At 45.6% G+C, this 26,005-nt stretch overlaps 1 protein-coding gene across 3 annotated transcripts in view; it reads right to left on the reverse strand.

The window, feature by feature from the left end:
* Positions 1–13,554: 13,554 nt before the first annotated feature.
* Positions 13,555–26,005, reverse strand: part of PUS3 (pseudouridine synthase 3) — a 30,999-nt gene continuing 18,548 nt past the window's right edge. For all 3 annotated transcript variants that reach the window (XM_033947156.1, XM_033947158.1, XM_033947157.1), the window contains 4 exons: positions 16,826–17,306; positions 15,370–15,944; positions 14,725–14,918; positions 13,555–14,431 (listed from right to left, as the gene is read on the reverse strand). In XM_033947156.1, the coding sequence (XP_033803047.1) occupies positions 14,082–14,431; positions 14,725–14,918; positions 15,370–15,944; positions 16,826–17,203 (1,497 nt within the window). In that variant the 5' untranslated portion in view covers positions 17,204–17,306 and the 3' untranslated portion in view covers positions 13,555–14,081. The remainder of the gene's footprint in view (positions 14,432–14,724; positions 14,919–15,369; positions 15,945–16,825; positions 17,307–26,005) is intronic.

A 26,005-nucleotide genomic window follows, 5' to 3' on the forward strand; every position in this document is an offset into this window, starting at 1 on the left:
GGCTGTGCCTGCATCAGCTTCTCATTACTGCTGGAAATGGAGAAGGAATTTCTGCCTCAGAAAAGCAAGGGTAGCTTCAGTGGCTTGTCTCTTTAGATTGCCTTTTATTCAGGTTCCAAAAACCTGAAACTCTTGACACCTCACGCTCCCACACAATTCTTCAGGGGAGGGGAGCAGCTGACATCCGCCAAGCCTCCTAGTCAGTCACAGGGTCAAATCAGCTTGCGCTCTAGTACCTGACTCTGCAGGGGAGAGTACCGCTCCCAGAGAACCTTGCCCCGAGCTCCCAAGTGTTAACGCAGGCCAGCCAGGCAGGAGCTCTTTTTTAAAAAGTGTGGCCCTCCTAGCAACAGACCCTGATGTCTGGCCCTTCTTGAACGGACACGTATCAGAACTTTAGTAAGTGTCCTTAGGCATATGTTGTTTAAAGATGCAAAGGTAGGCCCTGTTTATCTTTCCCTTCTTTGAAGATGGTATAAGGACATCTATGTTTGTCTTTCTTTCTTTGACATGAATGTTTAAACAGAGTTGTAGTGAAGTGAATTCAATTGTTTTGTTAAGCCGTATTTACAGACAGCTTTAGTTAAGAAGCTCTGCTGGTCAAGGCTTTTTCTTACCTTTTGGACTTCAATCTCTAGATAGGAAAAATGCTGATGTGTTTAAAGTTTCATGTGACCTGTATCCATATATGGTTTGTATTTACGTCACATGCCGTCACATGCTGACAAACCTGATTCGTATAAAAGATGTGAAACTCATAATAAAAGACGGACATATTTGAAAGATGGTTTCTGGTCTTTAAGATGTGTCCCCAGGTACCTGACTTACATATGACAGAGACAGAGAAAGTATGGGGCAGGAATTGGGACCTGAATCCTTTTCAGTTGGGGGCTTGTCCGCGATGGGCAGATGATATCACCAGTATTTTGTGAGTATTTCTGAATTTTTTCTGTTCTTTAATACTCACTGGGTAGTGGTGACCTGTACCCAACCCTTTATTTTAAGTTCAAGCTTTGGGTTCTATTATGGAGTTTTTTTGGGAAAAATCTCGGGGTACTTTCGGTAAGCACCCCTCATATATATAAGCAGCTGCCATTCTTTCGGAAAGAATGAAATTATTTATAGAACCCCCCTGCCCACTCTGTCATTTGTAAGGTTAAAAACTTTTATAGAGTTTAAGATTTTATTGTCTCTTATTACTGTACCTCGCTTATAAGGTAAGATAAGCGAATATTTTTGCATTGTTATATTGGCTTTTGTAATGAGTCATAAAGGCACTTACTCCTAGACAAATGAGACTTGTACGGATGTGTGTGTGTATGACATTTTTCCTTCAGCTCCCATCTTTCTGTGTCACCAATGTTTACTACTGAGGTAGGACATGCTGTTATGTGGAATGAATTGAATGCGCTGTTTGAATCAGTCTAAGATCTTTCCCTTGTAGTTAAAAAAAAGAAACAAGAAAAAGAAAAAATTCCGTTTTAAAGGTTTTCTTTCTTGTGCAGAGCAAAGCTAATCTGTTCTTTGCTTTCATTATCAGGGTCTGTGCATGAATGTTTTTGTCCCTTCCCCCAGACTTCTCTGTTTGGGCTTCCACTGACCCCCTATAGTGCTTCTTTGAAGTTACTCATTCTTGGTTTTATTAAGCAGTAAGGTGAGATTCCACTGCTTGTCTCTTGACTTTTCTCCGGCATTATCAAAACCACCATCTCTTCTTATAATATGCCCATCGCTCTTGTTGTCAAAGCTAATGGCATTCCCTGTTTTGTCCTAGATTTCGGGCTGTTAGAGTTTTGGTAATTCTCATTGCACTTATGTTTCTTCCACCATTCCACCGGCAGCCAATGATTTTTTTTCTGTCATTTTCCTAAAGAATGTTTTATTTTAGTCCCTTTGGTGAAGCTTTTCAGCTCCTTTTTTGCCTTCACCTTTAAGCAACAGTATACCTAGTGTGGAATGTCCTTCGGGCTATTCTACAAGTCATGCACTGCCCCTCATGGTCCTATTCTCATTTTGTACAACTTTTTGTGTTCCATAATTCAGGAGACCTGTCAGGCTGATAGTTTGTACCTTTTATAATGGTTGTCTGTGTGTGGTCACAAGGTGTCACGAAATAAACTGCACTGGTGTACATCTGAAGTGAAATACCTGGGTTTTGTCCTGTCTCATGGTCAGAGGAAAATCTGCACTTTCTGCATTGCTGCTGTTCTGCCCCGCCCAGCTAACAAGAAAGACATGCTTACTTTTCTTGCTATGATTGGTCACTGCCGCCAATGGATCTCTGCTTGTTCCTTCTATGACCAGATTTGAGACAGACCCTGGTTTCTGAAATGACTGCTCTTATCAGATGGACTTATGAAATGTTGGACATTTAAGATGTGCTTTGGTTTCTAGCTCAAGTTTGGGTTTTCCTGCTTATGCCCACATGTTTTATCTCTTTGTTTGGGACTATTGTAACACCATGAAGGGAGAACATGGCGGTAAATTACGCTCTGTTGCCTTTTTTTTATAGTCACTCCTGTTCAAGAAAGCCCTGGCTGCTTGTGCTATTGTGGTAGAGATGGTTACTTTTCTGATCCTAGGTCACCCCATTACCCTTCATACTTTTCACGATGTCCAAGCCCTTCTTTTAAATAGGCTTCTGGGTCTCAAGGGTGAACAGGATTCTCTTTCTCTCTTTTTTCACAGCTTCAGTCCTTTGTTACCACCCCCTCCTCTGAATTTGATGCCTGGCATTTGGCAGGTGCCCAAAGCCGCCCTTCTGGACGGACTTTGGTGCAAAGAGGGGAAACCCTGGATACCAGCTGCTAGCTCTCCCTTATTCATTGCCCAATATCATGGTATTGGTTATCGTAGTGCTCGCTCGACATTTTAACTCCTTGCTAGTGATATTTTCATTCTTGACCTTTTGCTCCTTGATACAGAGATATATAGCTCAATAATTACAGCTGGCATGGTTGTGAATTGAAAATAAATTGGAAAATACAATTCCTTTCTATTGTTTTAGCTGAAATTAGGATGTCGCTAATTTAAAATGTTTTTTCCGGATTTATACATAGCCATCCCAGATCCATTTTGGCACAGATATTTCTAATGTTTTCCACGGGTCCTCTTTATCACTGCAGAGATAGAGACGCTCCAAAGAGACATTAGCTTTATGCCTTTTTCCAAATATGAGATGGTTATGATATACATTATTTGTAGTTTTGGTTTTTTTATATCAATGTGTTTATTTGCAGAGTTAAATTCAGCCCTGCACACTTGACAGATGGAGTAATAGCTCCACGCTTAAAACTTTATGTTTTGTCTGTGTCATGTCTACTTGTTTTAGTTTAGTGGGTACCCCAGGATACATAATATTGGCCATTTTTAGAGCTCTTTTTCCACTTCTTACTAGCCTAACTGCGCAATGTTCTTTTACTTTTAGCTTTTATATTCTGAATATAGTTTAGTTAGGGGTTATAAGAAAAAGTTTTATTTTATACAGCATTTATTTCGTGGTGTTCCCTACATATGATCCATTCAATATACATTTCTGAATACATTCAGTACATCAGTATGGTTTCTCTGAAGTGCATAATAGTTATATGAAGCACGAAAAAACATATCCTTTTGGATTGTTCAATTAAGAACCTTAAGTAACTGAGTATTGTCTCTCTTTTGCCATGGCTATGCTAAGTGAATGAATTGGTATTGTTGCATGTTGCCACATTCAGTACAGGCAACATGGTTTCTCTTATTTGGATCACATTGGAGTACAGCTGCTGAATGATATTTGGAATGCTTTTCAAGCATTTCTTTTCAAGTATCTCTTTCTGTATGCACAGACATCTGGCTGCTCTCCCTTTGAGATTCTCACGGGATGACCTTTCCCCGCCCCATGGGTAGATTTTCCCTTGATACAGGAGGAATACGTCCAAAAGCTAATTGAAATATTAGGGCTTGTTCAAAGAAACGTGTCTTGCACTTCTCCTTTCTCTCCACAGATTCCTACCCATTTTTTCCAGCCTGGTGATTATCCAGCAGCTTTCCAAGGATCGGAAGCAGACGGATTTCCCCTTTGGCCTTCCCACTACTGTGATCGCTGTGACCAGGCCCGCTGCACTCACTGAGGAGTTTCCTGTTTGGATCCACGCAAGTCGCTTGAAGAGGGTTAACCTAAAACCCCAGAAGCAAGTCTTCCCTGCGCAGATTTCACCTCCTCCAGTGGAACAACATAATGATCTCATTGCAGCATTCTACCAACTTTATCATTCTCTTACTGGCACCGCTGCTGCTAGTTTTTCTCCCTGTATGGATCATTTCTAACTGGGTCTACAGGGATGATGTGTTCTGGGTTCACGACACTTTCTGCCCATACCCATCTGTAAATGGCACTCCTACTGTAAACAGCACCCCCGACACCTCTTTGCGAACATGACGTCAAGCTGGACTACTCCCTCGCAAAGGCTGTCCTTTAATTGGAATCCAGAAAAGACCGATGCTACCCTTTGGTATAATTCCAGCAGTGTGCAAGTTGCCACCTTCTCCTTTGAGTATTGTGACATTGTGGACTGTTCATCAATTGATATCCCAAGGCTGTGCCATTGGTCCTCAGAGATTCCTAAAACTAAGGACATATATGTATATGTTACTGACTCACGTTGAGGGGTTAAGTGTGCATTCTGGGGAGTGGTAGGGTGGAATATTAATACTGACTGGGCTTATAAACTAGAAAATACCCTGAAAAACAGTGGACCAAAATGGTAAATCACTGCTTACTTGTATGGCCCTTCATAAGGTTGGACACTGTTATAGGAAAAGTGTTCCAGCACAAATTATTAAGCTTTCTCTTACTATTGACAACCCTAGACCTACTGATGAAGGTATGTACATTATGGACATGTGGTTTAAGGGTGGGTCTAGCTATCCGACCCATCAGTTTTCTTATGGGATCTATCTACCTCCACTCATCTTCTCCCGCCATTTTGTGGGGGCCCCAAAAAATACTAACCCACTGGCCCCTACATTCAATAAACTTACTGACATGATGGCTATTGCCAATCCCACTTTTGAAGATATTGTGGCTGTTGAGGTAGGGTTTTCAGAACGTAACCTTTGGTTAGAATGGATGAAATTCACTGCTGATCAACATAATAAGAGTAATTGTTACATATGTGCTCAAGCTAGACCCCATCTAGGAACCGTACCTCTGGACCTCCCTCCTGGTATCCAACCATGCCTTTCTGGGTTATTTACCAGTATCTCCTCTAATTTTACCTATCCTCTTTGTGCACTGCAGTGTTCTAAATACCCTTTGTTGCCAGGACAGCAAAAGCTTGATATTGCCGTTATCATCTATAAGGGCAATTACACATGTCATGTTTCTAATCTGACACAGGATAGTTTTGTAGGTAATTTACCCCCAGGTTATTGTTCTGTCTTGGCTCATAGGTATGCCCCATTGTGGCTGCATCAGATTTGATATTTACTGGCTTTATGGAGACTTTTGGCTCCCTGTTAAGCTACCCAGCCAGTGGATAGGCCAGTGCACTTTAGTTAAGGTTACTATGCTTCTGCATATTGTTTCTGAAAGGCATCCTTCCTATTCACATGGTTTTTCCTTTTATTTGTCTTGATATAAATCTGATCACATGTATACATAGATGCTATAGGGGTCCCAAGAGGGGTCCCAGATGAATTTAAGGCCCGAGCTCAGGTTAAGGCTGGGTTTGAGTTCCTTATTCCCTTTATTACTATTAATAAGAATGTTGATTGGATTAGTTAAAATTATTATAATCAGCAACGCGTTGTGAACTATTCTAGGAACGCCTTGCAAAGTATTACTGATCAATTGGGCTCCACTTCTCAGATGGTTCTCAAAATCATATGGCCCTAGATATGATTCTAGCTGAGAATTCTGAAAAATTCTCCTCAGTACTTTAAGCTGTTGTACTTTTCTTTCTGACAATATAGGTCCTCCTATGGACATTCAGAAATTAGCAGACCTCTTTGCTGAGTTCAAATGTAACTCTGATTTATCTAATTTTTGGGATCAGCACTTTAGTTGAATGCATAATCTCTTATTATTTGCACTCTTGTCTTGACTGCTCATGTACTGTGTTATTCGTATTACAGCTCCTAAAAGACCCCTCCTTGAGAGACATACCTAGAGTATCACTCCCTTCCAGCTCATGCTGTGTATTTGTGACGTCATTTACATGACGTAAGAGGGGAATTGAACGGACACGTATCAGAACTTTAGTAAGTGTCCTTAGGCATATGTTGTTTAAAGATGCAAAGGTAGGCCCTGTTTATCTTTCCCTTCTTTGAAGATGGTATAAGGACATCTATGTTTGTCTTTCTTTCTTTGACATGAATGTTTAAACAGAGTTGTAGTGAAGTGAATTCAATTGTTTTGTTAAGCCGTATTTACAGACAGCTTTAGTTAAGAAGCTCTGCTGGTCAAGGCTTTTTCTTACCTTTTGGACTTCAATCTCTAGATAGGAAAAATGCTGATGTGTTTAAAGTTTCATGTGACCTGTATCCATATATGGTTTGTATTTACGTCACATGCCGTCACATGCTGACAAACCTGATTCGTATAAAAGATGTGAAACTCATAATAAAAGACGGACATATTTGAAAGATGGTTTCTGGTCTTTAAGATGTGTCCCCAGGTACCTGACTTACATATGACAGAGACAGAGAAAGTATGGGGCAGGAATTGGGACCTGAATCCTTTTCACTTCTCCCAGGCAGAGCTGTCCCAGAATTACTTGGAACCTCTTAGCACAGGGAAGTCTTGAAAAATATCAGACTAAATCCCCCCCCCCCAAAAAAAAAAAATAAAATCTACTGCAGAGCAGATGAAAAGACAACTTCTCAACTCACTTGAGGAAGTTAAGACTGAGGAGAGGGGGCACTGCCCAGAGAGATAAGGGGGTGGAAAAAAGAAAATGATTGATGTCTTCTGCAAGCAACTTGTGAGTTGATGTGCTTAACCTATCCATAAGGAATCATATGCTGTTTACACAGAAAATTTTCCTGGCCTAATTTACTGGTGTCTAATACATACATCTACCAATACCTAAAGTCACTCCATGCCCAAATGCCACCCCCTAATCATGCCTACTTTTTGGGTAGGCACCAGTAGATGCAGCACCAATATCCATGCAGCACTTAAATCATTTTTTAATTGGCTTTTAATGGTGTTTTCAATCATCACATCATTTTTAAAAAATTGAAGTTCCACGCAGAAATCTTAGGGTCACAGTGACCCAAAGATATTTCTCCGTAGAAAGAGAAAAAAAAAACTAATTTGATACACAAATACTGATTTCTTGCAAATTCCTGTAAGATATACAATGGTAACATATTCCATAGAATGAGACTGTCAAGGCCTAGGAGATCTCCATACAAAGCTGAAGGGAGGCTCAAAAGGAAAGTCAGGAAATGTTTTAATAAAGGGCTGCTGAATACCTGGAGCAGATTTTGAGCAGTAGTGGTGGAGATGAAACTGGTAAAAATAATTCATGAAAGTTTGCGACAAACATAACATAAGCCAAGTAGCAAAGCAAGAGAAGCAGACAAAGCACAGTTACTTACCGTAACAGGTGTTATCCAGGGACAACAGGCAGATATTCTTAACGCATGGGTGACGTCACCGACGGAGCCCCGGTATGGACATTTTTCACTAGAAAGTTCTAGTTGGCCGCACTGCGCATGCGCGAGTGCCTTCCCGCCCGACGGAGGAGTGCGTGGTCCCCAGTTAAGATAAGCCAGCTAAGAAGCCAACCCGGGGAGGAGGGTGGGTCGTAAGAATATCTGCCTGCTGTCCCTGGATAACACCTGTTACGGTAAGTAACTGTGCTTTATCCCAGGACAAGCAGGCAGCATATTCTTAACGCATGGGTGACCTCCAAGCTAACAGAGAGGGAGGAGGGATGGTTGGCCATTAGGAAAATAAATTGTGTAACACAGATTGGCCGAAGTGCCCATCCCGTCTGGAGAAGGTATCCAGACAGTAGTGAGTAGTGAATGTGTGAACTGAGGACCAAGTGGCCGCCTTGCAGATTTCCTCGATGGGCGTGGAACGGAGGAAAGCCACAGAAGCAGCCATAGCTCTGACCCTGTGGGCCGTGACAGCACCTTCCAGTGAGAGACCGGCCCGAGCATAACAGAACGCAATGCAGGCAGCAAGCCAGTTGGAAAGCGTCCGTTTGGAGACAGGACGACCTAGACGGTTAGGGTCGAAGGACAAAAGGAGCTGAGGAGATGAGCGGTGAGCCCTGGTACGGTCAAGGTAGTAAGCAAGGGCACGCTTACAGTCCAGCGTGTGCAATGCCTGTTCCCCAGGATGAGAATGGGGCTTAGGGAAAAAGAAAGGCAACACAATGGACTGGTTGAGATGAAAGTCCGAGACCACCTTGGGAAGGAATTTAGGATGGGTACGCAGAACCACCTTGTCATGGTGAAAAAACAGTGAAAGGTGGGTCGGCAACCAGTGCATGCAGCTCACTAACCCTCCTGGCAGAGGTGATGGCAATGAGGAAAAGCACCTTCCATGTAAGAAATTTGAGTGAAGTTGTGGCAAGAGGCTCAAATGGAGGTTTCATGAATGCTGATAAAACCACATTCAGGTCCCAGACGACTGGAGGAGGCTTCAGAGGTGGTTTGACATTGAAGAGGCCTCTCATGAACCGGGAAACCAGGGGATGAGCCGTAAGAGGTTTTCCGAGGATAGGCTCATGGAACGCAGTGATGGCACTGAGGTGGACTCTGATTGAGGTCGACTTGAGGCCAGCGTCAGAGAGAGAGAGCAAATAGTCCAGTACGGTTTCCACCGCCAATGAGGTGGGATCGTGATGATGAAGCAGACACCAAGAGGAGAACCGGGTCCACTTTTGATGGTAACATTGGAGGGTGGCCGGTTTCCTGGAGGCATCCAGAATACGACGGACAGGCTGAGATAGATTCTCTGGAGAGGTCAGCCCGAGAGAAACCAAGCTGTCAGGTGGAGCGAGGACAGATTGGGATGCAGTAGAGACTGATGCTGCTGTGTAAGTTGAGTAGGCAACACAGGAAGAGGAATGGGCTCCCTGGAGCTGAGCTGGAGCAGGAGGGAGAACCAGTGTTGGCGAGGCCACCGAGGGGCGATGAGAATCATGGTGGCTTTGTCCCTGCGGAGTTTGAATAACGTCCGCAACATCAGAGGCAGTGGAGGAACCGATCCGTCCAGTCGAGCAGGAATGCATCCGGGGCCAGACGATGAGGAGAGAAGAGTCTGGAACAGAACTGGGGCAGCTGATGGTTGTGAGGAGCCCCACCGAGCAAAGATGGAGCGGAGTGTGGGGGGATCCAGAGTCCACTCGTGAGGTTGAAGGATGCGGCTGAGATTGTCGGCCATGTAGTTCTGTTCACCCTGGATATAGACAGCCTTGAGGAAGAGACTGCGGGCCGTGGCCCAGGTCCAGATGCGGATGGCCTCCTGACAGAGGAGGGGAGATCCGGTGCCGCCTTGCTTGTTTATGTAGTACATGGCGACTTGGTTGTCTGTGCACAGGAGAAGAACCTGAGGGTAGAGAAGGTGCTGGAAGGCCTTGAGGGCATAGAACATGGCCCTGAGTTCCAGGAAATTGATGTGATGTTGACGCTCCTGAGGGGTCCAGAGTCCCTGAGTGCGAAGTTCTCCCAGGTGAGCTCCCCATGCATAGGGGAGGCTTCTGTGGTTATGATCATGGAGTGAGGGGGTAGATGAAAGAGTAGACCCCTGGAAAGATTGGATGAGTTCAACCACCATTGAAGAGATTGCTGAAGAGACGATGTCACAGAGATGGGATGAGAAAGAGGATCGGTGGTCTGTGACCATTGGTTGACTAGAGTCCATTGAGGTGTCCTGAGGTGGAGTCGTGCCAGAGGAAGCACATGGACCGTCGAGGCCATGTGGCCCAGGAGGACCATCATCTGCCAAGCTGGAATGGAGTGATGAAGGAGCACCTGGCGGCAGAGGTGGAGCAGGGTCCGTTGGTGGTCGGAGGGGAGAAACGCCCTCATGAGAGTGGTGCCGAGAACGGCTCCAATGAACTGAAGTCGCTGTGTGGAAAGCGGATGCGACTTGGGGTAGTTGATCTCGAACCCCAGGAGATGGAGGAAGGAGATGGTGTACTGAGTGGCTTGTAGCACAAGTGGAGACGTAGGTGCTTTTACCAACCAATCGTCCAAGTAGGGGAACACCTGGAGGTTGTGAGACCTGAGAAAGGCCGCCACCACAATAAGGCACTTGGTGAACACCCTGGGCGATGATGCGAGGCCAAAGTGTAGCACCTTGTACTGATAGTGGCGGTGCTGTATCTGAAATCGGAGGTAGCGACGTGAATTCAGATGGATTGGAATGTGAGTGTAGGCCTCTTTGAGGTCCAGGGAACATAGCCAGTCGTGTTGAGAGAGAAGAGGATAAAGCGTGGCCAGGGACAGCATTCTGAACTTTTCCTTGACCAGACACTTGTTGAGGTCCCGGAGATCGAGGATGGGACGAAGGTCTCCTGTCTTCTTGGGAACCAGGAAGTAGCGGGAGTAGAATCCCTGACCCCTTTGGTCTGTGGGAACCTCTTCGATGGCATTGAGAAGGAGGGATTGGACCTCCCTTAGGAGGAGAAGGGACTGGGAGGAGTGGGACGCAGACTTTATAAGAGGGTTGTCTGGTGGAAGAGTCTGGAAGTTGAGAGAGTAGCCGTGGCGGATGATGTTGAGGACCCACAGGTCTGATGTGATGACCTCCCAACGGTTGAGGAAGAGTTGGAGACGTCCTCCGATTGGCTGAGGAAGAGGTAATGATGGTGGAAGACTGGCTATGCCCTGGAGAAAGGAGTCAAAAGGGCTGAGATGTTTTTGACGGAGGAAGAGGCTTGGCAGGTTGGTGAGATTGAGAGCGAGCCTGAGTGTGTTGTTGTTGACGAGGTCTGCGAGGCTGCTGTTGGGGCGGGTTGAGAGGCCTGGCTGAGAACCTGCGCTGGTAAGAGGACTGTGGTCTATAAGGACGAGCAGGTGGAGCCTTCTTTTTAGGTTTTACCAGAGTGTCCCATCTGGTCTCATGTGCTGAGAGCTTCTGGGTGGTTGAATCCAGGGACTCCCTAAAAAGTTCGTCCCCAAGACAGGGTGCGTTAGTTAGGCGGTCTTGGTGGTTGATGTCAAGATCAGATACCCTCAACCAGGCCAGACGTCGCATGGCAACAGCTATGGCAGACGCTCGGGAGGTCAGCTCAAATGGATCATAAATAGAGCGCACCATGAATTTCCGCAGTTGAAGGAGGCTGGAAATTTGTTGTTGAAAGAGTGGAACTTTGCGTTCAGGGATGTATTTTTGTAGGGCGGATAGTTGTTGTACGAGATACTTCATATAAAATGAGAAGTGAAATGTGTAATTATTCGCCCTGTTGGCTAGCATGGCATTTTGATAAAGGCGTTTGCCAAACTTATCCATCGTTTTGCCTTCTCTGCCAGGAGGGGTGGAGGCATAAACACTGGAGCCCTGAGTTTTCTTTAATGTAGACTCAACTAGGAGAGACTCATGGGGCAATTGAGGTTTGTCAAAACCCGGAATTGGGATGACCCTGTATAGGCTGTCAAGCTTACGAAGAGCTCCGGGGACAGTGAGTGGATTTTCCCAATTTTTATAAAAAGTTTCCCGTAGTATGTCATGGACGGGTAACTTGAGGAACTCTTTGGGAGGTTGATCAAAGTCTAAGGCATCCAGAAAGGCCTGGGACTTTTTGGAGTCGGACTCTAAAGGAATAGAAAGAGCCGCCGACATCTCCCTGAGGAATTTGGTGAAAGAGGATTGCTCAGGCTTGGAAGTGGTATCGGTCACTGAGGGTTCCTCGTCTGTGGATGATGCGTCCTCCTCGGTACCGGGTGGGGATTCTTCCCATAAGTCCGGGTCCCTGATATCAGTGTGCGCACGCCGAGATGTCGGGGTAGAAGGCTCGGTGTGGCGGATCTTAGAAAAAGACTTGCCAGAGCGCATGGAGACGGTACCGGGAGAGGAAGACCGGTGCTGACCCCGGTCCCGGGAAGAGCGGTGCCATTCTGGGTCCCGGGGAGACCAGTGCCCTTCCTGGTCCCGAGGAGGATCGACCTCAGAGCGGGTCTGTACCACAGGATGAGAACGGGGTGGTTCAGCCGAGAGGACTGGCATGGAAGTGTTGAGTGGCACCGAAGGGGTGGACACCGGTGGGATGGTGCGAGGCTCGGGCCGGTCTGGTACCGAAAGAAGTGGTGCCAAGAGGGTCGGTAACAGGTGCTGGAGTTGTTGCTGCAGCTGTTCCTGCAATTTGTCATGGAGTATGGCCGCGATGCGGTCATCCAGGGGTGGCACCGGGACCGCTTTTTTCTTTTTCGGTTCCATAGGTGCTGCTCCACGCCCCGGCGATGAGGAGGCCGATGACGAGGCACTCACCGAGATCGGGACTCAAGGATCTCCCGTACAAGGAACAGCTAGAGAAGTTACAGCTCTACTCACTCGAGGAACGCAGAGAGAGGGGAGACATGATCGAGACATTCAAGTATCTCATGGGCTGCATCGAGGTGGAAGAAGAAATCTTCTTTTTCAAGGGTCCCAAGGCAACAAGGGGGTATCTGTGGAAAATCAGGGGTGGGAAACAGCACGGTGACACCAGGAAATTCTTTTTCACTGAAAGGGTGGTTGATCGCTGGAATAGTCTTCCACTTCAGGTCATTGAGGCCTGCAGCGTGCCTGATTTTAAGGTCAAATGGGATAGACACGTGGGATCTATTCACAGAGATAGGTAGGGGAGGGTCATTGGAGTGGGCAGACTAGATGGGCCGTGGCCCTTATCTGCTGTCTATTTCTATGTTTCTATGATGGACCACTGGTCTGACCCAGCAGCGGCAATTCTTATGTTCCTATGGTTACCAGATGTCCGGGAAAATCCGGACATGTCCTCTTTTTAGAGGACATACAAGAGGGAAGACGAGGAGGTCTAAGATGAAAAAATAGTTCTAGTTCCTTTTTTTCTGCATGGCCTGTTCTCACTTTTCAGCTTGGATTCGGCGTGCGGGGTCGGCGTGAGGCCGGGAGGACCGGCGTCGCCACTGTGGCAGGCGGGCGCTCAAGGGAGGTGGAAGGCTTCTTAGCCGGCTTACCTGGTGCCAGCGACCCCGAGGAAGGATCGGGCGTCGAAGTGGTCGGTGCCGTCGACGTCACTGCAGGTTCCATAGCAGATCCGGTACCGAAAAGGATGTTCTGTTGGATCTGCCGATTTTTTAAGGTGCGTTTCTTAAGAGTGGCACAGCGGGTGCAGGTGTCAGCCCGATGCTCTGGACCCAAACACTGTAGGCACCAATTGTGTGGGTCAGAGAGGGAGATCGGGCGTGCACACCGCTGGCACTTCTTAAAGCCCGGTTGAGGGGGCATGAAGGGAAACATGAAACGAAGAAACTGGGGACCACGCACTCCTCCGTCGGGCGGGAAGGCACTCGCGCATGCGCGGTGCGGCCAACTAGAACTTTCTAGTGAAAAATGTCCGTACTGGGGCTCCGTCGGTGACGTCACCCATGCGTTAAGAATATGCTGCCTGCTTGTCCTGGGATAACCATAGATCAGTTACAATCTGTGAAAGCAAAATAGGTAGACAAAATGTGGGTAGATCAAATGGACAATAAGATATTATCTGCCAAACTACTTGGATGTCTCCAATTGTGCTAATCTAGGAGCAAACTCAAGGAACAAAAAAGCAAGTTGCCTTGTGGAGCACAAGCACAATAATAATCGCAGCACTGATGTGTGTCTCATGCCACTTCAATTCATAAAACCACAGTGAGTTTCTATATATATTGGCTCTGAAAATTAAACAACTTCAGTTTTTGGACCATGGTACTAAAGACGTTCAGCTTCTCCTGGTTGTGACCCCTTGCATTGCACAAAAGCCTCTTAAAGTTCTGTATTTGAACTTCCTTCAACTGTGAAAAGATCACAGTACATTTTTTCTTTCTTCTCAAGTGCAGCACTGGAGCCCCACAAAAATCTGAATAGTGGTAGATCAGGAGAAGAGAGAATGCAGTGTGCCGACAAATGGCTGTACTCATGACCTATCAGACTGATTTTGGGGAGTTTGTCTGTTTAAACATATTTTTTTTGTAGGATATTCCGAGTCCCAGTGGCTATCTTCATTGCTGCACTTGATGTGGTTTCTCTTTGCCTCCTGACAATTCCCTTCCTCTGACATTTGCTCTTTCTCTCCACCTTTCAAAGGCCCAAGGCGACCACGACGTACAAAGTGCTGAATGCGGGACTCAAGACCCTCACAGCGGGGTCGTTCCAATAGTGGTTTATAGGTTCTGGCTCGCACTCCCTCAATGAAAGCACTGGCCTGATTTAGGATAGGGGGGTCCAAGTCTTTCCACAAGATTAGCTGACTCTTATCATCCTCTCCTGAAAAAAAAAGTTATGTTAGCTCACAAATTAGATGAATTAGACACTCAGAGCTCCATGTTGTCTGTCTCCTATCCCCAATACACTGTCTCACTTGCCTCACATTTCATTCACAACTCTGTCCCAAGGGCCTCCTTTGCCTACTTTGCTCTCTCTGCCCCATTCCCGTCTTCTCTTCCCAAGTAGTTTTCTTTCTTCCCATTTCTAGAACTCTGCTCCTCCCACCTCTCTTCCATCCTTGCATATCCACTCACCTTTATCTTTCTCCAGCTCTTAGTGTGATCTCATCTTACCTACTGTTCCTTTAAGGATCTTAGCAGAATCCAGTCCCTGCAGCATGGTGTATAATAGTTGAGTTTTCACAGCATGGTTGGCCCAGAGCTGCTGTAGATGGGTGACATTAAACTCTTGGACATCCCTTTCATAGTTCCACTCCACACCTTCAAATTCACAGTTGTATAGAACAAGTGGGAACTCCACTGCCATGCTGTATGGAACAGAAAGAATAAACAGAAATGGTTACTGAAAGAAAGAATGTAGCAACAAAGTGGACTCAAGGTAGGAACTCTATTGCCTGGGCTAGAATGGTTGAGATACACCTCCAAGGTCAGATTTATAAACCTATAAACAGGACCACAGGATGAGAGCAGAGATCCTCCACTGGAACATTTTGGAGATTAGAAAACAGAAATAGGGATGTTGGACCACAGTAGTTCTTCTTTGACATGGTACAAGTTGATGGTATTAAATTAAATGGGTGAAATTGTTAATATTTGATACCCCAGGCAGTTGTCTATGTTGTCTTTGCCTAAATTCAGGCCTGGTCATCTAATTTCTTAGCATCATAACATAGAATAGAGGAAAAAAAGAACACAGAGAAAGTCAGCAGAGATTCAGACGTCCTCACATTCACTAGTATTCCTTTGTATGTATCTCACCTATATTGCGGTTTTTGTGGGTTCTTCTCCACATCCATTAGTTGGTCGATGATCCCGGGCTCCTCCAATCCCTGTCCAATAAGAAAAAGGACTGCTACCATACAGCGTACCTGGTGGTAAAGAAATGCTAGTCCCGTGACCTCAAACTGACAAAGCTGGAAGGGACCTGTGGCCCTGATGTCTTCATCTGCTGGTCCCACTTGGGCTGCCAGCAAAGTGCGTTGAAAGTTTACCACACCATTTCCCACGTCCATCTTGCAGAAGTTCCGGAAGTCATGTGTACCCACATATTTTTGTGCAGCGGCATTCATCAGTTCCAAATCCAGCTCAGCTCGTGGGAAAAAGTAACGATAGGTACGGTGCAGGCAGCTGAAGCGGGCACTAAAGGTGGATTCTACTGGTGTCCATGCTAACACACGGATGTCTGGTGGTAGCACACGGTTCAACATGTGAGTATAACGAATTTCCTTGCAGCTACTGCTGCTACATGGTGTAGTTTCTGTTCCTCCTCCCCCGTCATCAATCTTTACCCCTCTGCCCTCTGCCAGGTTTGAGCGGAGGTCCAGAGAAATCACCTGCAAAAGTATTGGGGAAAGGAGAAAAGATTTCACTAAGGTAAGATGACAAGGTTGATCCCTAACAAGGGAGCTCAGAGTCCCAGTCAGGTCAGTAGATTCAGTTGAGAGACGTCCTGAAATATGAGCTCCATTCCCATTGCTACCATGCAGATCCAGGCTCTGATCTCACTTCTACTACCAATTTCAGTGTGTGGCAGCCTAATGGCGAGAGCACAGAGAGATAAGAGCTGTAAAGAAACAGCACTTTGACATATCAAAATGCAACTTTTGTTAACAGCAAAATTTTATTTCTTCTGACAAGCTGGTGCACCTTTGAGCAAAGAAATTGTTGATACATTTTAAATCCTGAGAACAGACATGTATTTATAAAAGAAAAACCTACTACTGTACTTGAGCTTCCTGCTTTGCTACTCAACTTGTTGCCATTAATATGAACATAAAATCTTTCAAGATTTTTTGATCTTCACCGAGAGGGTGGTCGATCATTGGAATGAACTTCCACGGCAGGTGATTGAGGCCAATAGCGTGGCAGATTTAAAAAATAAATGGGATATTCATGTGGGATCTCTAATGATGTAAAGGCAGGGGGTGGTGAGCAAAATCAAGGAGAAGGGTCACTAGAGTGGGCAGATTTGATGGACTTTGGCCCTTTTCTGCCGTCATTTTTCTATGTTTCTATCACCTTAAGCTGTTCTATCTCTGTACTGTGAACTTTGTGTTTTTTATGCTTTGCCTTGTTCACGCTTGCACTACCTGAAATTTTCATTGCACATATCTTTTTCTCTCAAAGGCACTAACCCAGACCATCTGCAAATCTGTGTTCATATCCTGCTTCTACTACAAATCTCACTGATAAGAGTGTGCGCTGTGTTGCTTACCTGTCCAAATGCACTGACACCTTTGTCTGTCCGTCCGCATCGGTGGTAGTTGGATGTCTGCCTGCTCTCCACCAAACGAGTCTTAGTCAAGGCCTCAAACAACTTCTCCTCAATTGTGTTGGGAGTGTTTTCCTGGCTAGCGAAGCCTTGATATCCCCATCCCAGGTAGGCAATCTTCAGTGCCACATGTTTGCGGCTGTAGGCACTGAAGTTAAAGGGGCGCTGCTGGCGCTTCCGGCCTCTCCCACCAGCAAAGCTTATCTCTTCAGTCACAGGTTGTTTTCTCAGCCTTTGGCGGAGATCCTTCACCTCTCTCTCCAGCTCTGCCACTCTGTTTACCAGCTTCTCCATCTCCAGAATCTCATCATTTGCCATCATCAACAGCAATTTCTTCCACTAACTGGGGCTGGGTGTTGACAGGATCTCCAGGAATCCGTTAATTTGTTTGATCCTTGAAAACTGAAATGCTGGAAGTTGCACCCTGAAGAGAGTATTGGGTATATGAAAATAAAGGTCAATCGAGTTTACTCAAGGAATTCTGTGCAATTTTTTTTTATCTTCAAAAAATTCGACATTGTTTATTTGTAGTGTTTTGCACAGAATTCTATCATTATAAGGTTTGCAATTCATCCTCAGACTCCAGCCCTCATTTTAAATGCAGTTGTCTCTCCCTCCTAGTAAGACCTCTAATTCTGTTTGCCCTCTAAAGTCTTCTCTCACATGCAATATCCACAGCATTGTCCCTCCCCCAGACCTCCCCCACCGTTCAGTTAGATCTCCCCCTCCACAGCACACACTTAGCCTTGCTTTCCACTATCACACGTGCTCAAATCTTGCTCGCTCCCTCCCTCCTCCTGTGCCTCTCCAGTGACCCTCGACCTACCTCAACTTGGTCTACCTTCCCTCCCTGCCCAATTGTGCATTAAGAAGAGGATAATGACTGCACATCGGGCCATCCTCTCCTCCAGTGTTGCCTTAGGCCCGTCAAATGAACTATGCAGGCCTTCATACAGCCTCATGGTTCAAATGGGTCTGGAGTCTGGACTGGCGGGGGAGAAGGAGGTGACCCAATGAGCAGCCATTCACTTCCTCCGTCTCTTGCTACATATCTCTGTGGAGGAGAGAGACAGAGATTGAGAAGTCTCTGATGCCTATGCCAGTGTCTGTGCATACTGTATTGTGCAGAATTCCCCCCCCAAAATACAAGCTGCAGGTTATACCTTTTGGTTGGACTAATTTAATGTTTGACAAGTTTTTGGTATTTATCCTCTTTTCATTAGGTCAGTGAAGAAACAAATCTCTGACCCACTGCAATATCACAAGACCCTATTTGATTCCTAGATCAGTGCTTCCCAAATTTTTGTTATTGTAGTCCATCTGATACTACCATCCAGTGGAAAAAGTGGAATTTTTTAAAATTATCTCAATATCATTTAATTTTACACTTGACTCCAGACCCAATATGATTTGATTTTACACTTGACCCCAGACCGCTAACATAGTAAAAAGAACAAACCTCCCCCTTTCTCTCCTAGCACAGCTCTACTTTTCCTCTCCTCCTTTACCACCTCCTTCTTCCTAATCACCCAAAGAGTAGTCAACATGAGACCTGTCAATGAGCACTAAGCTGAACGTCTTGTCATTCCAAGCCAGCCTCCCCCCTCCCCCTCTCAGGGTATACACCAACTCCACACTTCCTGGGCCTATATTTGAAAAAGCCTTGGTGGTCTAGTGACCTCTTTGGAGCAGAGCAACTTGAGTCACTCCTGCCCTGCCAGCCCTGCCAGTAGTCAAAATGGCTTCTGAGATTTCTCCTGCCCATGCTAATTCCGGTCTCAAAACAACTGTTGCAGTTTCATGTAGCAATCTCGCAAGGTGCTGTGGTAAATCGTGGCAGCAATTTGGACTACTGAGTTGGCAAGGGCAGGAGTAACTCATGATTGCTCCTTCCCCGAAGAAGTCACTAGATCACCAGGGCTTTTTGAAGGTAGATCTACGGAGGGCAGAGTTGGTGGGTGGACCAGGGGAACAGGCTTTTTGCTGAGGGGAAGGATGGCCCAGTGTGAACATGCTTTCAGCAATGTTGGTGGGGGAAGGCAGGGTGATTGTTTCAGTTCTGACTAAAACCAAGTGGCAAATTTTGGCCAAACCCAAAAGCCCTGGTTTCAGTTGGCCTCTAGTGTATGATCTACGTAATCAAGACAAACAAGTGAATTTAGGAGAATCTTACAGAGGTCAAGATATAAAGTCTTACAGAGGAGGTCTGGATTTGAATATACCAGATGGTGAGCACAATGTACCAAATCTGCAAGTTTACTCCAGGAAAACTGCACAGCAAGACTTAAAGAATCCTGACTGCAATGGAAAAGGGAACTAGTAACAGTAACCTGGCATTTGAAAAAAGTTCACAGGGAAGGCTGCAGAAGAGTGAAGATAAGTAAGAAGCTGCAAAGTGTACTACTACTATTATTACTACTATTAATTATTTCTATAGTGCTACCAGATGCAGCGCTGTACAGAGTCACAAAGAGTAAGAAAACAGTCCCTGCTCGAAAGAGCTTACAATCTAAACAGGCAAGACAGACAAACAAGATGTCAGGGATACAGTTAATCAGCTGGCTGGGTTGGAGGGCAGAGGAGTAGGGTTAAGGATTGAAAGCTAAATCAAAAAGGTGGGTTTTCAGTCTGCTTTTAAACAAGAGAAGGGGCTTGACAGATAAACTCGGATAATTTATTCCAGGCATAGGGGGCAGCTAGATGAAAGGAACGAAATCTAGAATTGGTAGTGAAGGAGAAGGGTAACGTTAAGAGTGACTTATCTGAGGAAAGGAGTTCTTTGGGAGATGTATAAGGAGAAAGAAGCGAGGAGAGATATCGAGGGGCAGCAGAATGAATGTACGTATTGGTAGGTGAGAAATAGAAGCTTGAACTCTGAAATATGACACCACTACTGATTAATGCTCATTGGCTTTCGGTCTCCCACAGAATCTATGATTTCAACCAAACTTGATATACATATCACTTACTATCTGAGGAAAAATACTGTGGGGGTGAGAAGGGGGTTACACATACAGATACATCCAATTTTATATATATAATATAGATGGAGCTGCTTTGACCAATTGTGTGAAGTTTGGGAAATGATATCACACAGTCATTTAACAGTATATGTTCCAGCATAACTCTGAAACGCATGGAGAGATTTCAACCAAACTTGGTATATGGTATACATATCACTTACTATCTGGGAAAAAATACTGTGGGGTGGAAAGGGGGGCGACGTGTTTTATATTGAATGGAGCAGAAGATTGGGATAAATAAATATCCAGGCAACGCCAGGTGATCAGCTAGTCACATATAAAATATTACTATTAACATTTAACACTCAATTATCCTGCTCCCTGGAATTCATAGACAGACTTAATTCCATATGCCCCATTGACATCCCTTTGATCAAACAACCAGTATTTGCTTCAGATACCCTCCTTGCGTCAAATAAATACCATTCATACAACAATTTACTCGGTAATGGCCCCCTAGCTGTGGAACTCTATGCCTACATACCTACGGGAAGAGATGTCACTACATCAATTCAAGTCGAGTCTTAAAACATTCTTATTTAAAGACACCTATGATCTTTAACCCATTTAAATTAGGTAATATTGGATTTATTCCATTTGAATCCACCTCTTTTTTGCAGACAGGTTCCCACCCCTTGTTGTTTCCCCTTCATGTCTCTGTATCCTATGCATTTTTGTAGTTCTACCCTTAACCCTTTGTATCTTAAAGTAAGTCTGTCCTTGTCTAAAAATTTGTATTCCCTTAATTTTAATTTTTATGCATGCCACTTAGAAATTTGATAAGTGGGTAAACAAATTTTTAATAAACTTGAGTCAATGTGATAATGACTTGCCCTGGATTGGTAGCATAGAATGTTGCTGCTATTTGGTTTTTGCCAGGTACTTGTGACCTGGATTGGCAAACGTGAAGATGAGATATTGGGTTAAACTGGCAATTGGTCTGACCCAGAAAGGCTATTCTTACTTAAGTGGGGTTTACAAAGGGCTGTGGAGTTGGTAAAAATGTACTGACTCCCGACTCCATCTTCAAAAATTTTTTACCATGTATTATAAATCATTTTATAGTTTTATATATCTTTGTCTTGGATCTAAAGTTATATTTACCAGTATAGTATAGTCAAGTCATGTTACAAGGGTTTGTCATGCCACTGAGGCTTGCACGCATCTGAGAAGCTGATGCTATGCCGTCGGTAGTTCCACTACCAACAGGACCTCCCAAGGTGGACAGGTTTCAGCAGAGATGTCAGACTAACTATATGTACCACCCATCTGGACAGCAGCAGATAGGCAGTGTTGGAGGCGGAGGATCGCGTTTGATGCAACAACGGCTACAAAAATCAAATTTATACTGCGCAGAAGAAAGGCTCGGCAATCTACTGTATTCTGCCACGAAAATTTGATGATTATTATCAAGTCGCTAGGACTCGAACACAAGTCGATGGCATCCAACATAAGTATTTTAGATCCAGAACAAATATTTACTGTACATATTAATCTTTGTCCTGGATCTAAAGTTATTTAGATCCAGAACAAAAAATTTAAAGTCTAATATCAGATTGTAATACAATATTTGTCATGCTATGTCTCACCATACCAAACCATGTTATGTTATGTTTGACCATGTTTTATTAACTGTTTTACCATCCCTGTCAGACAATGTCCTGCCATGCCAAGTTTTGCAAACACCTTGTATAAAAACTTGTAACCCATTCTGAGCTCCCCTGGGAGGATGGAATAAAAACCAAATAAATAAATAAATCAGTAGGAGCTGGAGTCAGCATCAGACAGTACAAAAACAGAGGAGTCAGAGTCAAAGGTTTAGTGCATAGACTTCACAGCCCTAGTTTTACATGTGCATCACAACACTGAAGGAAAACAAGTTGTGCAACTGCATTTCGTGAATCGACTGCAGTGGAGAAAGATGATTTTGTGGGAAACCCGAAATGAGCAGGTTGCAGTAGTTTAAGTCGTACAGTAGGAGATGAAAAAACAGATAAGTATTTTGATAGCATGGTCAGAAAGGAAGGTATGAATTTTAGCAATGCTGAAATACTTCAGTAATATTTTGAATGTTTGCAGTGGAGAGGCCTAGGGAACCAGGGAACAGAGTACCGCCCACCCCCACCGCATCAGCAGAAGGCGCCGGGCCCCTCCTTAAAAGGAGGCGAGCCGACGGTTTCGCCACTGCAGCGAGAGCAGCGAGAGGGCTGAGAAGGGCTGAGGAAGCAGGAGACTTCTCAGCAGGCAGGGGCAGCGCGTGTAAGGCGAGGCGAGCGGCAAACAGCTTCGGGGTAGCGGCGAGAGTAACTCCGCCCACCCCCACCGCATCAGCAGAAGGCGCCGGGCCCCTCCTTAAAAGGAGGCGAGCCGACGGTTTCGCCACTGCAGCGAGAGCAGCGAGAGGGCTGAGAAGGGCTGAGGAAGCAGGAGACTTCTCAGCAGGCAGGGGCAGCGCGTGTAAGGCGAGGCGAGCGGCAAACAGCTTCGGGGTAGCGGCGAGAGTAACTCCGCCCACCCCCACCGCATCAGCAGAAGGCGCCGGGCCCCTCCTTAAAAGGAGGCGGGCCAACGGCGCGCAGCCGTTCGGCGCGCAGCGAAGGCGAGCAGCAAGCCTTGAGAAAGGGCCTTATACAGACCTAATATACACTCTACATTCTCATACTCTATCAGTCACACCTTTATTTTCTTCGTACAATCATACACTTTTCTTACATACTCTCATTCAGATAGTCAATCTTCCCTAGAACCCTGACTCTCTAATCTCTCATACTCTCTACTCTCTATCAAATCTCTCATACTCTCTACTCTAATCTCTCATACTCTCTACTCTCTATCTAATCTCTCATACTCTCTAATATCTCATTCTCCTCCGTTCTCCTTACAAACTCTCTGATATCTCAACCCTTCTCTTTTACAGAAATAAATCTGCCGGAAATGGCAGGGAGGACACGTGGCAGCAGGGCTACTATCAAGATCAACACCCCAGCGTCCGGAGGGATCCAGGGGATGGCCAAGGTCTATACTCAGAAGAAAGAGGGTGACACGGATCAGAGGGCAGAGGTCTCTGTGCAGACCGAGACCATTCCACTCCCAACGTCCACTACAGTCTCTACGCAGACAGAAGAGCTGGGACAGAGACACACAGACGAGGACATCGTGCAGGAACTGCTGAACCTCAGGGAGGAGGTAAAGCGGCTGAGGAGTATCAGAGATGACGAGGCCTTCATCGACGAGGCTATCCTGGAACTGTCTCACATCACAGAGCGAACCCACGACAGGTCCATCCTTGACTCCCCCAAACCTACAGCCCTAAAATCAACGATTGGAGTACAGGAGATGATTAGAGATGCCGGCCCCTGGCAACTGGTAACCTCCTCTACGGGCAAGCAAAGAAAATCCACCTCATTCTCACTCTCTTCTTCTTTTTCTCTCCAACAGGATAACTCTACAATTACCCCACAACTCACCCTCAGAAACAGATTTCAAATCCTACAAGAAGAGAACACAGAGGAAATAACGGAAGGGGCTCAGGAGAATACTCAGCACCTAACCCCAAATCCAGGGCTCACGGATCAACCCCTCCGGAAGGAACGAAGAGTGGTGGTCATTGGGGACTCCATGCTGAGGGGCACCGAGGGACCAATTTGCAGGCCCAACTTGCAGTCAAGAGAGGTCTGCTGTCTTCCCGGAGCCAGGATCCGGGATGTCACCACCAGCCTAGACAAACTTATAAAGCCCAATGATCATTTTCCCATGTTTCTCATCCATGTAGGTACAAACGACACTGCCAGAAGTACCACGGAGAACATTCCCGACGACTTTGGAGCCCTGGGAAAGAAGCTGAAGCAGATAGGAGCGCAGGTGGTCTTCTCATCGATCCTCCCAGTAAGAAACAAAGGCAGAGCTAGAGAAGAGCATATCCGACGGACTAACGAATGGCTCCGCATGTGGTGCACAGAGATGAACTTTGGATTCCTAGACCACGGTGAGACACTCCAGGGACTGCAGGGACCCGACGGACTACACCTAACCAGGAGAGGTAAGAACGTATTCGGACATCGCCTGGCCCGCCTACTCCGCAGGGCTTTAAACTAGGTAAGTTGGGGGAGGGCACTTATTTATATCCCAGAGCAGTAAGTAACCACCCTGAGGAGGCGAGTCACACCCACACTTCTAAGTCTAAGGTAAGTACCCATGCTATCCACGATAATTTAAAGGGAATTATCAATAAAAATTTAGGAGTCACTCTAACCCAAAAGGGAATCTCTTCACAGATATGGAGGGCTATGTACGTCAATGCACACAGCTTGGGCAATAAAATTCTAGAATTAGAGACTGAGATAATAAACGCTGACCTAGACGTGGTAGCAATATCAGAAACCTGGTTCACGGACTCACATGGGTGGGATATGGTTATACCAGGCTACAACCTACTACGTCGCGACAGAGAGGGCAAGTTAGGGGGAGGGGTAGCACTATACACTAAGGATAACATCAAAACTACCAGAATTACGGATATTAGATACACTGGGGAATCCCTCTGGGTGAATCTGGCCAGAGGAAATGAAAAATGCCTATATCTTGGTGTGATATACAGACCTCCGAAACAACAAGAAGACAAAGACTTAGAACTGATAGAGGACATAGAGAACATCACTCTACGGGGAGACACAGTGTTGTTAGGGGACTTCAACATGCCCGATGCAGATTGGAACACACTCTCCGCGACTACGAGTGGCAGTAAAAGAATTCTGAACTCCATAAAGGGTGCACGACTCAAGCAAATGGTGTTGGAGCCCACCAGGGACCAAACGATACTGGACCTGGTACTCACCAACGGAGATAGCGTCTCAGATGTCTCAGTTGGAGACACACTGGCCTCCAGCGACCATAATATGGTATGGCTTAACCTTAAGAAAGGTTTCTCAAGGTCAAACACAGCAACGAGGGTTCTCAACTTTAGAGGCACAGACTTCGACCGCATGGGAATTTTTGTCGATCAGGAGATGCAAAAACAAGCACAACCTAACAATGTAGAGGATATGTGGTTGACTCTGAAGTCCACCCTACACGAAGCAACAAACCGCTACATAAGAACAGTAAGTAAGCGCAGGAGGAACAAAAGACCCCAATGGTTCAGCGCAGAAATTTCGGACCTCGTTAAAAAGAAAAAAGAAGCATTTATCACCTACAAACATTTAGGAAAACAAGAGGCGGAAAAAGACTATCTGGACAGGTCAAAAGCTGTCAAAATAGCAGTCAGGGAGGCCAAACTCAAAATGGAAGAAGATCTAGCACGGAACATTAAGAAAGGGGATAAATCCTTCTTCAGCTATATTAGTCACAGGAAAAGAAACAAAGATGGGATAGAACGCCTGAAGAAATCGGACGGTAACCTTGTAGAATCAGATTCTGCCAAGGCAGAATTACTAAACGAATACTTCTGCTCAGTCTTCACCTGTGAAGCGCCGGGAGCTGGTCCACAGCTTCAGATGGGAGACAGCCAGAATGACCCGTTTCTGGACTTCGAGTTTACGCCCAGTAGCGTCTACTACGAACTATCAAGACTCAAGGTGAACAAAGCCATGGGACCGGACAACCTACATCCCAGAGTGCTCAGGGAATTGAGAGAAGTCCTGGCAGAACCACTATCTGTTCTTTTCAATCTTTCCCTACGCACAGGAAGAGTCCCCTTGGACTGGAAAACCGCCAACGTTATCCCACTCCACAAGAAGGGCTGCAGAACAGAGACGGCAAACTACAGACCGGTGAGTCTCACATCTATAGTGTGCAAGCTCATGGAAACACTGATTAAACAAAATATTGATACAATCCTAGACGAGGAAAACCTACGTGATCCCCACCAGCACGGATTCACCCAGGGCAGATCCTGCCAATCTAACCTAATCAGCTTTTTCGACTGGGTTACTAGACAATTGGATGCCGGAGAGTCATTGGATGTGGTATATCTAGACTTCAGTAAAGCTTTTGATAGCGTCCCACACAGAAGGTTATTGAACAAGCTGAAGTCGATAGGATTAGGGGACACTCTAACTACATGGATTGAGGATTGGCTGAGTGGTAGACTTCAGAGGGTGGT

Source organism: Geotrypetes seraphini, chromosome 5, assembly GCF_902459505.1.
Source record: "Geotrypetes seraphini chromosome 5, aGeoSer1.1, whole genome shotgun sequence".
NCBI lineage: Eukaryota > Metazoa > Chordata > Amphibia > Gymnophiona > Dermophiidae > Geotrypetes > Geotrypetes seraphini.